We start from the raw sequence: 14,252 nt of genomic DNA, 5'->3' as shown, positions 1-14,252 counted from the left end.
TTTTTTTTAATTACAATTTAGCAGATTAACACTGGAGTGATAAATCATCAGATGATCATGTGCAAGAAGAGATACTGGTGTGCAAAAGAGCAGAAAAGTAAATAAATAAAAGCAGTATGGGGGTGAGGTAGGTAAATTGGGTGGTGTGTTACAGATGGACTATGTACAGCTGCAGCGATCGGTTAGCTGCTCGGATAGCAGATTTAAAGTTGTTGAGGGAGATAAAAGTCTCCAACTTCAGAGATTTTTGCAATTCGTTCCAGTCGCAGGCAGCAGAGAACTGGAAGGAAAGGCGTCCAAATGAGGTTTTGGCTTTAGGGATGATCAGTGAGATACACCTGCTGGAGCGCGTGTTGCAGGTGGGTGTAGCMATCGTGACCAGTGAACTGAGATAAGGCGGCACTTTACCTAGCATAGCCTTGTAGATGACCTGGAGCCAGGTGAACCCTCGTTTTCTACAAGGGCTTTACTGTAGACAACCACAAATTCACATGTAGAAAATTCAGTTATAGATATTTTTCTGAAACCTTTTAGACAATAAAACAATAAACATGGTTGGACAGAAAAGTATTGTGTTGTCCTAGTTAGGCAACCTCAATATTGGCCTATATTTTATGCGGTGCAGGAAATGTTTAAACTATACTATAGGCCTGCTCTGGTGAGAGTGCAGTCAGTCTATAATAAAGCGGAATAACCAACAGGACCTCACGCTCGGAATAACAGCAACATACATAGGCCTCTTCTCTCTTAGAATTCAGAAAGGCTGAGGGGTGCATTATTCCCTTTCCTCTTTGGGTATAGAAGAATGTCACGAGCCACCCCGGGAACATCATGCACGCGCTGTTTAGATTCACCGAGAGGGCTACATCAGCCTGCCTCATTTAATTCTAAAACGATACAAGTTATTATAATGGTCCAGGGGTGCTTTAACCCTTTATGGGAATGGAAGGAGATACGTTCCTAGTGAATTTACAGTAGGCCTACCTACAGAAAGGGCACATATAAATAATTCCAAGATCAGTCCAATATGCTCTGTGTTTGGCTCAACCAACCCGAACAGCGCATCAGATGTCCACTGCTTGTTACGTTTTTCTCATCAAAATATCGGAATAGGTCAAACAGAAAGAGAACTTGTAGGCTATTTGGTCAATATTGATTGCACAGTGCAATTAAAACGTGTCGTAAGCCTAAAATAAATAAATACATCTGGCTATCTGATGCACTCAAACTATTTTATTAGAAATACTGATCTTAGCATAGGTATACCCCTTAATTAAATCAATATGTTGAATACTTCATACATGTAGCCTAGGAACATAAAATAATGTTATCACCACGCAGCCAAAATAGCAGCAAGCGTGCCATATGATGAGAACCCCCCGTAAATAAATCGCAGTTAAATAAATCACAGCTTAGAGCTCACGGAATCAGTAGGATATTAAACAAACACTCAAACAGGCTAATTTCTGTAGATATACAGTACCAGTCAATAGTTTGGACACACCTACTCATTCCAGGATTTTTCTTTATTTTGACTATTTTCTACATTGTAGAATAATAGTGAAGACATCAAAAGTATGAAATAACAATCATGGAATCATGTAGTAACCAAAAAAGTGTTAAACAAATCAAATATTTTAGATTCTTCAAAGTAGCCACCCTTTGCCTTTTATGACAGCTTTGCACACTCAACCAGCTTCTTGAGGTAGTCACCGGGAATGCATTTCAATTAACAGGTGTGCCTTGTTAAAAGTTAATTTGTGGAATTTCTTTCCTTCTTAATGCATTTGAGCCAATCAGTTGTGTTGTGAGAAGGTAGGGGTGGTATACAGACAATAGCCCTATTTGGTAAAAGACCAATCCATATGGCAAGAACAGCTCAAATAAGCAAAGAGAAACGACAGTCCATCATTATACTTTAAGACATGGAGGTCAGTCAATACGGAAAATGTCAAGAACTTTGAACGTTTCTTCAAGTACAGTTGAAAAACCATCAAGCGCTATGTTGAAACTGGCTCTCATGAGTACCACCACAGGAAAGGAAGACCCAGAGTTACCTCTGCTGCAGAGGATAAATTCATTATAGTTACCAGCCTCAGAAATTGCAGCCCAAATAAATGCTTTACAGAGTTCAAGTAACAGACGCATCACAACATCAACTGTTCAGAGGAGACTGCATGAATCAGGCCTTCATGGTTGAATTGCTGCGAAGAAACCACTAGTAAAGGACAGAAATAAGAAGAAGACACTTGCTTGGGCCAAGAAACACGAGCAATGGACATTAGACCGGTTGAAATCTGTCCTTTTGGTCTGATGAGTCCAAATTTTAGATGTTAAGTTCCAACTGCCGTGTCTTTGTGAGACACAGAGTAGGTGAAAGGATGATCTCCGCATGTGTGGTTCACCGTGAAGCATGGAGGAGGTGGTGTGATGGTGTGGGGGTACTTTGCTGGTGACACTGTCTGTGATTTATTTAGAATTCAAGGCACACTTAACCATTAACCAGCATGGCTCCAAAGCATTCTGCAGCAATAGGACATCCCATCTGGTTTGCGCTTAGTGGGACTATCATTTGTTTTTCAACAGGACAATGACAAACACACCTCCAGGCTGTGTAAGGGCTATTTGACCAAGAAGGAGAGTGATGTAGAGCTGCATCAGATGACCTGGCTTCCACGATCACCTGATCTCAACCTAATTGAGATGGTTTGGGATGAGTTGGGCTGCAGAGTGAAGGAAAAGCAGCCAACAAGTGCTCAGAATATGTGTGAACTCCTTCAAGACTGTTGGAAAAGCATTCCAGGTGAAGCTGGTTGAGAGAATGCCAAGCGTGTGCAAAGCTGTCAAGGCAAAGGGTGGCTACTGTGAAGAATCTAAAATATATATATTTTTGGTTACTACATGATTACGTATGTGTTGTTTCATAGTTTTGATGTCTTCACTATTATTCTATAATGTAGAAAATAGTCAAAATAAAGAAAAACCCTTGAATGAGTAGATGTGTCCAAACGTTTGACTGCTACTGTGTTGTGTGTGTGTGTGTGTGTGTGTGTGTACAGGAAAAAAATAAAACGCAACATATAAAGTGTTGAGCCCATGTTTAATGAGCTGAAATAAAGATTGCATACATTTTCCAGATGCACAAGAAGCTTATTTCGCTCAAGTTTTGTTCACAAATTTGTTTACATCCCTGTTAGTGAGCATTTATCCTTTGCCAAGATAATCCATCCACCTGACCGGTGTGGCGTATCAAGAAGCTGAATAGCATTATCATTACACAGGTGCCCCTTGTGCTGGGGACAATAATAGACGACTCTTAAATGTGCAGGTTTGTCACACAACACAATGTCACAGATGCCTACATTTTGAGGGAGCGCGCAATTGGTATGCTAACTACAGGAATGTCCACCAGAGCTGTTGCTAGAGAATTTAATGTTCATTTCTCTACCATAAGCCAAGAATTAGGCAGTACGTGCAACCGGCCTCACAACCGCAGACCACGTGTAACCACACCAGCCCAGGACCTCCACATCTGGCTTCTTCACCTGCGGGATGATCCGAGACCAACCACCCGGAGAGCTGATGAAACTGTGGATTATTTCTGTCTGTAATAAAGCCCTTTTGTGGGTAAAAACTAATTCTGATTGGCTGGGCCCGCTCCCCAGTGGGTGGACCTGGTTCTCAAGTGGGTGGACCTGTGCCCTCACAGGCCCACCAATGGCTTTTTAGACTGATGGACTGTGCCATCCCCACAGCCTCCACAATGGATCAGTCCGCTCAGACATGCACGAATCAGACAGGTTTCTTGTACACCGTGATGATGATTATTATAATATTTTTTTGCTACTGCTCGACTAATGAGATCTCGGTTGACCAACAGCCTATCAACCAAACAATCGACCAGTCGACTAAACGGGGTCCGCCCTAGAGGAACTATTGTCATTCTAAAAACAGTTTGTTTACTTGCTAATTGAGGTGAAGAAAAAATTACTTTGAGAAGCTCCACAACTGATTTAGTGGTGGTGAAATACTATCAGACATCCCCAAATGGGCACATTTATAGACTTACATTTGCGCACAGGCCAGGTTGCCTAGGCATACTTCTATATGTGTAATCAGGTGCTTGTCGTTACAGTATGAAAAAGTACAAAAAAATACAAATGTATTCTCACTACTCACTATTGTCAGTCGCTCTGGATAAGAGTGCCTTCTAAATGACTCAAATGTAAATGTACTCAACATAGACAGGAGCGCTCCAAACAAAGGACAATGAATAAATTGACAAAACTCCTAAATGGAATGAAATAATCCTAATCTTGTTTCTCACAAGTGTAGCAAAGGTTGTGAGCCCTGGAAACAACGTGTCCACTCCGATAATGAGAACGGTAAACTCCTCTTATTCTTGGACCATGGCATCCCCGCGGCCTCCTCAATGGATTAGTCCACTGAGAAGGGCGTGAATCAGACCGGTGTCTCGTGTGCCATGAAAAACTGCTCGACTAAAGAAATCTCGGTTGACCAACAGCCTATCGAACGAACAATCGACCAGTTGACTAAATGGGATCAGCCCTATTGTAGATATTGATCGATGTACCTGTACTGTCTTATACTTGATTACTTTGTTACAAATCTTCCTGATGGGGAGAGTGATTTTAAGATTAAATTATCCTCGATTAATATCAAGAGACTGACTAATTGGTTGGTTGATTCATTCATTTGTCCCCTTTCTCTTCTCTACAGGATCCGTATGGCTGGGATAAATGGTCTGCAGGGGGTTGTGAGGAAGACGGTGAATGATGACCTACAGTCTAACATCTGGGACCCCCAGCACATGGACAAGATCGTTCCCTCACTGCTCTTCAACCTGCAGAGTGGAGAGGGCACTGAGAGGTGAGGGGTCAATGTAAGGGGTTATCAAGAGGCTAGCGGTCAGGGGCAGGGTCAACCGTTTCCTTGGTAGTTAATTATATTAGAAAACTACGAAGAGGTTGTAGAGAAGTGACCGCCTGACAGGAAGACATATGTCTATGTTCAAATAGCTCATCCATGTTGTGAGCGAGAGGTTTGAAAGTCCAGGCCTACAAGGACTGGAGAGTGGAGTTGCTGTTGATGAGTCATTGTAGCTTTGGGTGGGTGGTTGCGCATGTGTGCTAGTCCAGGTCAGGTGGTGTTTGTGTTGACACTGCCAGCCAGCTGTTATCCACTCATCTGTGATTGATGTCACTGACAGTCCAGTTACCTCAAGGCCATGTCTTCAGCACTGCATCCAAGGACAAACAGAGTAAACGTGGGAGGGGGGGAGAGATGGAGGGATGGGGAAAGGAATGGAGGAAGAGAAGATGAGAGAGGTAGGTAATGATTGACTCAAAGTGATTAAGAAATATGGAGACAAATAATTAAATGCATCTACAATACTGAGGGAGCAAATGAGTCCTGGAGAGGAAAGAGGGAGCAATGTGGCAGAGATGCTGGGAGAGGGAGAGGGGGATGGAGAGGGTAGTGTAGAGCCAGACTGCCTCCATCCAGTTTTTGGCAGGTCTCCACATGCACTGAATCACACTGACGCCAATAAATCCGAGAGAGAGACCTATATTTATGTTGATTTATTTTCCCTTTTTTCACATCATTACAACACTGTATATAGACATAATATGACATTTTAAATGTCTTTATTCTTTTGGAACTTTTGTGAGTGTAATGTTTGCTGTTAAATTGTATTGTTTATTTCACTTTTGTTTATTATCTATTTCACTTGCTTTGGCAATGTTAACATATGTTTCCCATGCCAATAAAGCCCCTTAAATTGAAATTGAATTGAGAGAGAGAGAGAGCCTCAGATTTTTTGAGAAAGAATGAAAGATAGTCAGCAAAGGAAAGATGGCGCAAACAGTTAACCTAGAAAGAGCCTAGGCCATTTCCTTCTGTTCCTTAGGCCTCAGTAGATCCGTCAGTACCCTGTCTGGTCCTGCTGTGTCCTCCAATAGCTCTCCTGCTGAACTCTCCATATTATCACTGGCCACAGATAACAGCAGTAGTACTGGGACTATGATACTGGCTAATAACTATTATTCCTGGCCACAGACAACAGCAGTAGTACTGGGACTATGATACTGGCTAATAACTATTATTACTGGCCACAGACAACAGCAGTAGGTCTTAGAGCTTGGACTATAAACCAAAAATGATCAATACTGACAGAACCGACCGTTTATCGCAGGCATTTTACTGATATCGATAACCACGATAAATACAATTGAATTGTATTTGTCACATGCACTGAATACAACAACTGTAGACTTTACCGTGAAATATTTACTTACGAGCCCTTTCCCAGCAATGCAGTTCAATTATTATATATTTTTTTACAAATAGATCAAAAGAAAATAGAAACACAATAACGAGGCTATATACAAGGATTACCGGCACTGAGCGGGTGTACTGGGGCACGAGGTACTTGGGGTGATTGATTGAGATAATATGTAGGTTTGGTTAGGTGATTGATTGATTGATGTCCATGTAGGTAGGGGGTGAAAAGCAGAAAGTCCGGCAAGCCATTTAGCAGTCTCATGGCTTCTGGCGCTAGCAGAGAGAACAGACTGTGACTTGGATGGCTGGAGTCTTTTACCATTTTTAGGGCCTTTCTCTGGCACAGCCTGGTATAGAGGTCCTTGATGGCAGGGTGCTCGGTCCCAGTGATGTACTGGGCCATACGCACTACACTCTGTAGCGCCTTGCGGTCGAATACCGAGCAGTTGCCGTACCAAGCATTGATGCAGCCAGTCAAGATGCTCTCAATGGTGCAGCTGTAGAACTTTATGAGGATTTGAAGACCCATGCCAAACCTTCTCCGCCTCCTGAGGGGGAAGAGGCGTTGTCGTACTCTCTTCACGACTGTGTTGGTGTGTTTGCACCATGATAGGTCTTTAGTGATGTGGACACTGAGGAACATGAAGCTCTCGACCRTCTCCACCACAACTTGGTGGATGTGAATGGGGGCGTGCTCAGCCCTCCAGTGTCTGTAGTGTTCCTTTTGTCCCAGTGGGAAAGAGCAGTGTGGCGCGCACTAGCGATTGTGTCATCTGTGTAGCCTTTATTAGAGGACTGTGGCGTTAGAAAGGAAAGAAGTCTGCTCATATGGACTATTGCTAACAGGACAATTGAAAGCACATCATTCAAAGTAGCCAGTAGTAGTCGTTTTAATGGTAATATAAAGAAGTTACTGGTGCACATTTCATGTTATACATTTATCATTCAATTTATCAGTATCGTAAAAAATTCTGTCAGTTTATCGTGATATCATTTTTTGTCCTTATCGGCCAGCTCTAGTAGGCCTGCAGGGGCTAGCACACTAGCTAATTAACTTCTACAATGTGGTTATGTCTTCCTTTGATCATGTAATTCAAAGGACATTCAAACTAGAAATCTTCATTTATTGTAAGGCTGGAAATAGGTCTCCCACAAGAAAGAGATTGTCCTCTCAGCGGACTTGCAGAATGAATAAATAAATACAGGTAAACGTGAGGACATAGAGACATTTATCTCGTCACTCACTGATTGTTTTTAACTTGTTAAGGAAATGCTAGGCTTATTGAAAGGTCGCTGATACCAATCTGCTGTGTACCTTCTCTTGGTGTATTTATTGGTTCATTAATGGTGAGGAACATATCGTTTTATTTTCTCTACCTTCATACAGCATTACCCACATGTTGAATAGATGAAAATGCTGCTATCCATGTGTTGTGGCAGATTTTGTTTTGTTTTGAATAATTTACAATTGCATGTTTGATATGTAATATTTTCGGGGACGTTTACAGTAAGAGCATGGCTGCTAATGAGGGAGTTCTACAGAGACGGGACCCATACAGAGACGGGAAGTCCCATGACCTCTTCTTCAGTGGTGCTGGTGGTGGGGGGGCGAGAAGAAAGGCGTGTGTGGTTAATAAATTATGTTATTGGAGGACCACCTGATGCCAGGCGTGGAAGAGAGTAGAACAGAGAAGAGTTCCGCTCAGCTGAGGAGAACGCTTTAACTATGGAAAGCCTGAGAGGGAGAGAGAGGAGGGAGAAGAGGGCTTCAATGCAAATTATACAAACATACTGTTGCACATACACACAAGCACATTAACACTTTATGCTCACACACACTCTTGCTCTCTTTCACATTCACGTGTACACACACACACGCATACACGCTCACCAATTCAAGTGCAGTCACCATAAACACTCTGTCCTCATTACAAACAGCAACAGAGAGGGAAAAGTGCCTCAGGCAGGTATACGCCAGCAAGGACACAACACCCTTGTTTGTGTGATTTTTATGTGTGTCGAAAGCGTGTGAAAGTGTTTTCGTTGACTCAAATATATTTCTGCTCCTCTCTTACTCCTTCTCTCCCTGCCTCCTCTCTTACTCCTTCTCTCCCTGCCTCCTCTCTTACTCCTTCTCTCCCTGCCTCCTCTCTTACTCCTTCTCTCCCTAGCCTTCCTCTCTTACTCCTTCTCTCCCTGCCTCTCTTCTTACTCCTTCTCTCCTGCCTCCTCTCTCCCTCCCTCTCATTCGTCCCAAACTTCTTCACCCTCGGTCTCTTTCTCACCTTCTTCCTTTCACCCTCCTTCCTCTCTCTCGGTCTCTCTAGCCGCTCCCCTCTCCCCTGCAGGCGTCAGAGAAAGAGAAGGAGAGTCCGGCAGACTGACGGAGCGCTGTTTCAGAGAGCTGCTGGGACGGGCCGCCTACGGCAACATCAAGAACGCTGTCACACCAGTACTCATGTAAGACCTGGTCCCCTCTTTTTTAGTGGACTAGGGCTGTGGACTAGGGCTGTGGACTAGTGTACTAGGCTGTGGACTAGTGTACTAGGGCTGTGGACTAGTGTACTAGGCTGTGACTAGTGTACTGGGCTGTGGACTAGTGGACTAGGGCTGTGGACTAGTGGACTAGGGCTGTGGACTAGGCTGTGGACTTGTGGACTAGTGCTGTGGACTAGCTGTGGACTAGTGCTGTGAACTAGTCCTGTGGACTTGTGGACTAGTACTTTGGACTAGTGCTGCGCGTTGTGGACTAGTGCTGCGCGTTGGTGGACTAGTGCTGCACGTTGGTGCTGTGCCTTAGTGGACTAGTTCTGTGGATTAGTTCTGTGTATTAGTGTATTCGTTCTGTGTATTAGTGGACTAGTGCTGTGTTGGTGGACTAGGCTGCACGTTGGTGGACTAGTGCTGTGTTGGTGGACTAGTGCTGTGTGGTGGACTAGTGCTGCACGTTGGTGGACTAGTGCTGTGTTGGTGGACTAGTGCTGTGTTGTGGACTAGTGCTGCACGTTGGTGGACTAGTGCTGTGTTGGTGGACTAGTGCTGCACGTTGGTGGACTAGTGCTGCGTGTTGGTGGACTAGTGCTGCACGTTGGTGCTGTGCCTTAGTGGACTAGTTCTGTGGATTAGTGTATTGTTCTGTGTATTAGTGGACTAGTGCTGTGTGGGGACTAGTGCTGCACGTTGGTGGACTAGTGCTGTGTTGGTGGACTAGTGCTGCACGTTGGTGGACTAGTGCTGCGTGTTGGTGGACTAGTGTCGCTCGTTGGTGCTGTGCCTTAGTGGACTAGTTCTGTGGATTAGTGTATTCGTTCTGTGTATTAGTGGACTAGTGCTGTGTTGGTGGACTAGTGCTGCACGTTGGTGGACTAGTGTTGTGGACTAGTGCTGTCACGTGGTGGATAGTGCTGCGTGTTGGTGGACTAGTGCTGCTCGTTGGTGCTGTGCCTTAGTGGACTAGTTCTGTGGATTAGTTTCGTGTATTAGTGTATCCGTTCTGTGTATTAGTGACTAGTGCTGCGCGTTGGTGGACTAGTGCTGCGCGTTGGTGGACTAGTGCTGCGCGTTGTGGACTAGTGCTGCGTTGGTGCTGTGCCTTAGTGACTAGTGCTGTTATTAGTGTAAGTTCTGTATTAGTTCTGTGTATTAGTGGACTAGTGCTGTGTTAGTGGACTAGTTCTGTGTGTTAGTGGACTAGTTCTGTGTGTTAGTGGATTAGTTCTGTGTGTTAGTGATTAGTCTGTGTGTTAGTGATTAGTTCTGTGTGTTAGTGGATTATCCTGTGTGTTAGTGGACTAGTTCTGTGTATTAGTGGACTAGTTCTGTGTATTAGTGGACTAGTTCTGTGTATTAGTGGACTAGTTCTGTGTATTAGTGGACTAGTGCTGTGTATTAGTGACTAGTGCTGTGTATATTAGTGGACTAGTGCTGTGTATTAGTGGACTCGTACTGTGTATAGTGGACTCGTGCTGTGTATTAGTGGACTAGTGCTGTGTATTAGTGGACTAGTGCTGTGTATAGTGGACTATGGCTGTGTATTAGTGGACTCGTGCAGTGTATTAGTGGGACTGTGCTGTGTATTAGTGGACTCGTGCTGTGTATTAGTGGATCTGCTTGTAGTGGACTCGTGCTGTGTATTAGTGACTAGTGCTGTGTATAGTGGACTCGTGTGTGTATTAGTGGCTCGTGCTGTGTATTAGTGGACTCGTGCTGTGTATTAGTGGACTAGTGCTGTGTATTAGTGGACTAGTGCTGTATTAGTGGACTAGTGCTGTTATTAGTGGACTAGTGCTGTGTATTAGTGGACTAGTGCTGTGTATTAGTGGACTAGTGCTGTTATTAGTGGACTAGTGCTGTGTAGTAGTGGACTCGTTCTGTGTGTTAGTGGACTAGTGCTGTGTATTAGCGGACTAGTTCTGTTATTAGCGGACTAGTGCTGTGTATTAGTGGACTAGTGCTGTGTATTAGTGGACTAGTGCTGTGTATTAGTGGACTCGTGCTGTATTGGTGGACTCGTGCTGTGTATTAGTGACTCGTGCTGTGTATTAGTGGACTCGTGCTGTGTATTAGTGGACTCGTTCTGTGTATTGGTGGACTCGTGCTGTGTATTGGTGGACTCGTGCTGTGTATTGGTGGACTAGTGCTGTGTATTAGTGGACTAGTGCTGTGTATTAGTGGACTAGTGCTGTGTATTAGTGGACTAGTGCTGTGTATTAGTGGACTAGTGCTGTGTATTGCGGACTAGTGCTGTTGTATTAGCGGACTAGTGCTGTTTATTAGCGGACTAGTGCTGTTATTAGGACTGTGCTGTTTTTAGCGGACTAGTGCTGTTTATTAGTGGACTAGTGCTGTTTATTAGTGGACAGTGCTGTGTATTAGCGGACTAGTGCTGTTTATTAGTGGACTAGTGCTGTGTGTTAGTGGACTAGTGCTGTGTATTAGCGACTAGTGCTGTTTATTAGCGGATTAGTGCTTTATTTAGCGACTAGTGCTGTGTATTAGCGGACTAGTGCTGTTTATTAGTGGACTAGTGCTGTGTGTTAGTGGACTAGTGCGTGTATTAGCGGACTAGTGCTGTTTATTAGCGGGATTAGTGCTGTTTATAAGTGGATTAGTTCTGTTTATTAGTGGACTAGTGCTGTTTATTAGTGGACTAGTGCTGTGTATTAGTGGATTAGTTCGTGGATTAGTGCTGTGTATTAGCGGAACTAGTGCTGTGATTATGCGGACTAGTGCTGTGTATTAGCGGACTAGTGCTGTGTATAGCGGCACTAGTGCTGTGTATTAGCGGACTAGTGCTGTGTATTAGCGGACTAGTGCTGTGTATTAGCGGACTAGTGCTGTGTATTAGCGGACTAGTGTGGTGTATCGCTGTCACATTGTGACTAAGATGCAGCATGGTTCTGTGGGGAATGTTCTGTCAAGAGCCAGTTATCTCTCTCTCTGTCTGTCTGTCTTCTGTCTGTACTTTGTAACTTTCACGTTGACTCTTTCTGTCTCTGTTCTGTCTCTCACGCTCGTTCTCTCACTCCAGGCACTTAGATAACCACTCTCTGTGGGAGGGGAAGACCTTTGCAGTCCGCTGCTTTAAGATCATCATGTACTCTATCCAGGTGAGTCACTTCTACTCCCTCTATTCCTCACTCTCTCCGTTCCTTCCTTCTGTCCTCCCGCCCTCTCTCCCTCCCTCCCTCCTCTCGCTCCCTCCCTCCCTCTCTCTCTGGCAGCTGTTACCTTTGGATGGTCAAATAGCAGAAAAGTCAGTCAACCTAAAGTGCTTTTTGTATCCTCCCCCATCTCTCAGAACAACCTCATACTTTCACCCCAATTCAACTGAAATCCTAGTTACTTCTCACTCCCACTCTCTGTGTTGCTTTGATGTACGGCTGTTTTTATATTGACCCAATAAAGTGGTTGGAAATTAATTCTCTCTCTCTCCCTCTTTTGCCCTGTTTCGCTCCTTCTCGCTCCCTCTCACTTTCTCCCCCTCCTCCAGTCGCAGCACTCTCACCTGGTCATCCAGCAGCTGCTAGGTCACCTGGATGCCAACAGTAAAAATTCAGCCACAGTGCGTGCTGGGATAGTGGAGGTCCTCCTGGAGGCTGCAGCCATTGCTTCCAGTGGCTCTGTAGGTGGGTAGATAGAGGTCTGCCACACACACACACACACACACACACCTTGTCCTGGCTTGCGTGTCCAGATCACATTTTCTTCACACTTCATTCACTATTATAATCTGTCCACCAGAGAGAGGTGTGTTATCATTGAAAGTGTATGGGGTTCTTTCTCGTGTGTGTGTGTGTGTGTGTGTGTGTGTGTGTGTGTGTGTGTCAGGCCCCACTGTGTTGGAGGTGTTTAACACTCTGCTAAGGCAGCTGCGTCTCAGTGTGGACTACGAGCTGACTGGCTCCTACGACGCCAGCGGAAACATTGGCATCAAGATCATCAAAACACATGAGGAGAGACAGCTACAGGAAGCCGTCATCAGGACTATTGGTCAGTGTGTGTGTGATTGTCCACACACACACTAGATTTGCAGCCAGTCTCTCCTTAAAGAAAAATTCCACCCAAAAACAATGTTTGGTATTTGTTTCATTAGTCCATTGCTGATATAGTCCCAAAATGTTTTGCATGTCAGCAGTCAAGTTTTCAAGATCTATAACTACCAAAATATTGACTTTCATTTGAACTATTTGTAACTCTCCAGGGTCGTTTGCGAACACCCTCCCTACATACCAGCGCTCCGAGGTCATGCTCTTCATCATGGGCAAGATTCCTGTACCAGGGGTACACCCCGCACTCACCAACGCAGGCTCAGGGTGAGGACACACACACACTCACACGCACACTCACGCACACTCTCACACTTTCCTGACAACGTTTTTTATTTGAAGGGGTTGTGAAGGGACCAGGATGATCCAGATCATGCTGCTGAAGTCACTGGTTCAGGTGAGACATTAACATTAGAGACTTCTCAGTAGTCACCAAACTCTGTGTGCATGTGTAGGTTTCTGTCAACTGGCCTACATCAATCTTCCTCTTTCTTTCTTTAAATCTTTCTTCCTCCTCCTCCCTCCCCTCCCCACGCTCTCTCCTCCCTCTCCCCAGGTGACGACAGGGTTCCAGACCACCAACATGCTGACGGCGCTGCCCAACTCGTTCCTGGAGCCGCTGCTGTCCTTCTCTCTGATGGAGGACCCGGAGGTCAGACTGCTGGTGCTCACCATCCTCCTCAGTGTTATAGACAGACACGACAACACACCCAAGTTCTCCAGCATCAGGTCAGAACACTCCTCAGGCCAAGCTCTTTATGACTCTTTCACTTTTTCTCTCATTCGCTTCCCCCCAATCTGTCTTTATTTCTGCCCCTCAGACAGACCTCTCTATCCCTCTGTCCTTCTCTCTATCCCTCTGTCCTTATCTTTCACTCTCACTGTCAGGCTTTTGTCTCTCTTTGATTGTCATCCCTTCTCTCTCTCTGTCACTATCATTCTTTCCTCAGGCTTGCACTTGTCATTTTGAGGCATCTTGTCTTCTTGACCTGTCCTTACAGAAGCACTGCGCTATGCTTTCACTCTCTCTGTATCTGTCCATATAATAATGCTAGTTTCCTGTCTCCTCCTACAGCATTATATCAGATATCTCTGTTCTCAAACTGAAAGTGGATAAGTGCTCTCGACAGGACAACCTTTTCATGAAAAAGGTAAACCTCTCTATCACCAGCTTGCTCTCTCTATCACCATCTCTCTCCACCTTCCTCACTCTCTCTCTCTCTCTCTCCATCTGCCACCCCCTCCTGCCTCACTCTCCTCTCTTTCTCTAATTCCCAGCATGCACAGCAGTTGTACCGCCACATCTACTTGGCGTGTAAGGAGCAGAGCAGTGGTCCGCAGCACTTTGAGACGCTCTACACCTTGCTGGCCCTCATCAGCATGGAACTGGCCAACGAA

The 14,252-nt window shown here is 44.8% G+C and overlaps 1 protein-coding gene across 1 annotated transcript in view; it reads left to right on the top strand.

Moving 5' to 3' along the window:
* efr3bb (EFR3 homolog Bb (S. cerevisiae)) overlaps positions 1 to 14,252 on the top strand; it is a 70,372-nt gene that overhangs the window by 36,485 nt on the left and 19,635 nt on the right. Inside the window, 12 exon segments of the mRNA XM_024000546.2 lie at positions 4,741 to 4,890; positions 5,940 to 5,946; positions 8,634 to 8,682; positions 8,685 to 8,766; positions 11,837 to 11,915; positions 12,299 to 12,434; positions 12,637 to 12,798; positions 13,010 to 13,121; positions 13,197 to 13,251; positions 13,411 to 13,583; positions 13,930 to 14,005; positions 14,133 to 14,252. The exon segment at positions 14,133 to 14,252 is cut by the window's right edge and continues 4 nt beyond it. Of these exon segments, the coding sequence (XP_023856314.1) occupies positions 4,741 to 4,890; positions 5,940 to 5,946; positions 8,634 to 8,682; positions 8,685 to 8,766; positions 11,837 to 11,915; positions 12,299 to 12,434; positions 12,637 to 12,798; positions 13,010 to 13,121; positions 13,197 to 13,251; positions 13,411 to 13,583; positions 13,930 to 14,005; positions 14,133 to 14,252 (1,201 nt within the window).

Source organism: Salvelinus sp. IW2-2015, linkage group LG14, assembly GCF_002910315.2.
Source record: "Salvelinus sp. IW2-2015 linkage group LG14, ASM291031v2, whole genome shotgun sequence".
Lineage (NCBI taxonomy): Eukaryota > Metazoa > Chordata > Actinopteri > Salmoniformes > Salmonidae > Salvelinus > Salvelinus sp. IW2-2015.
Note: the sequence above shows the minus strand (reverse complement) of the source record. Positions and strands in the feature narration are given on the sequence as shown.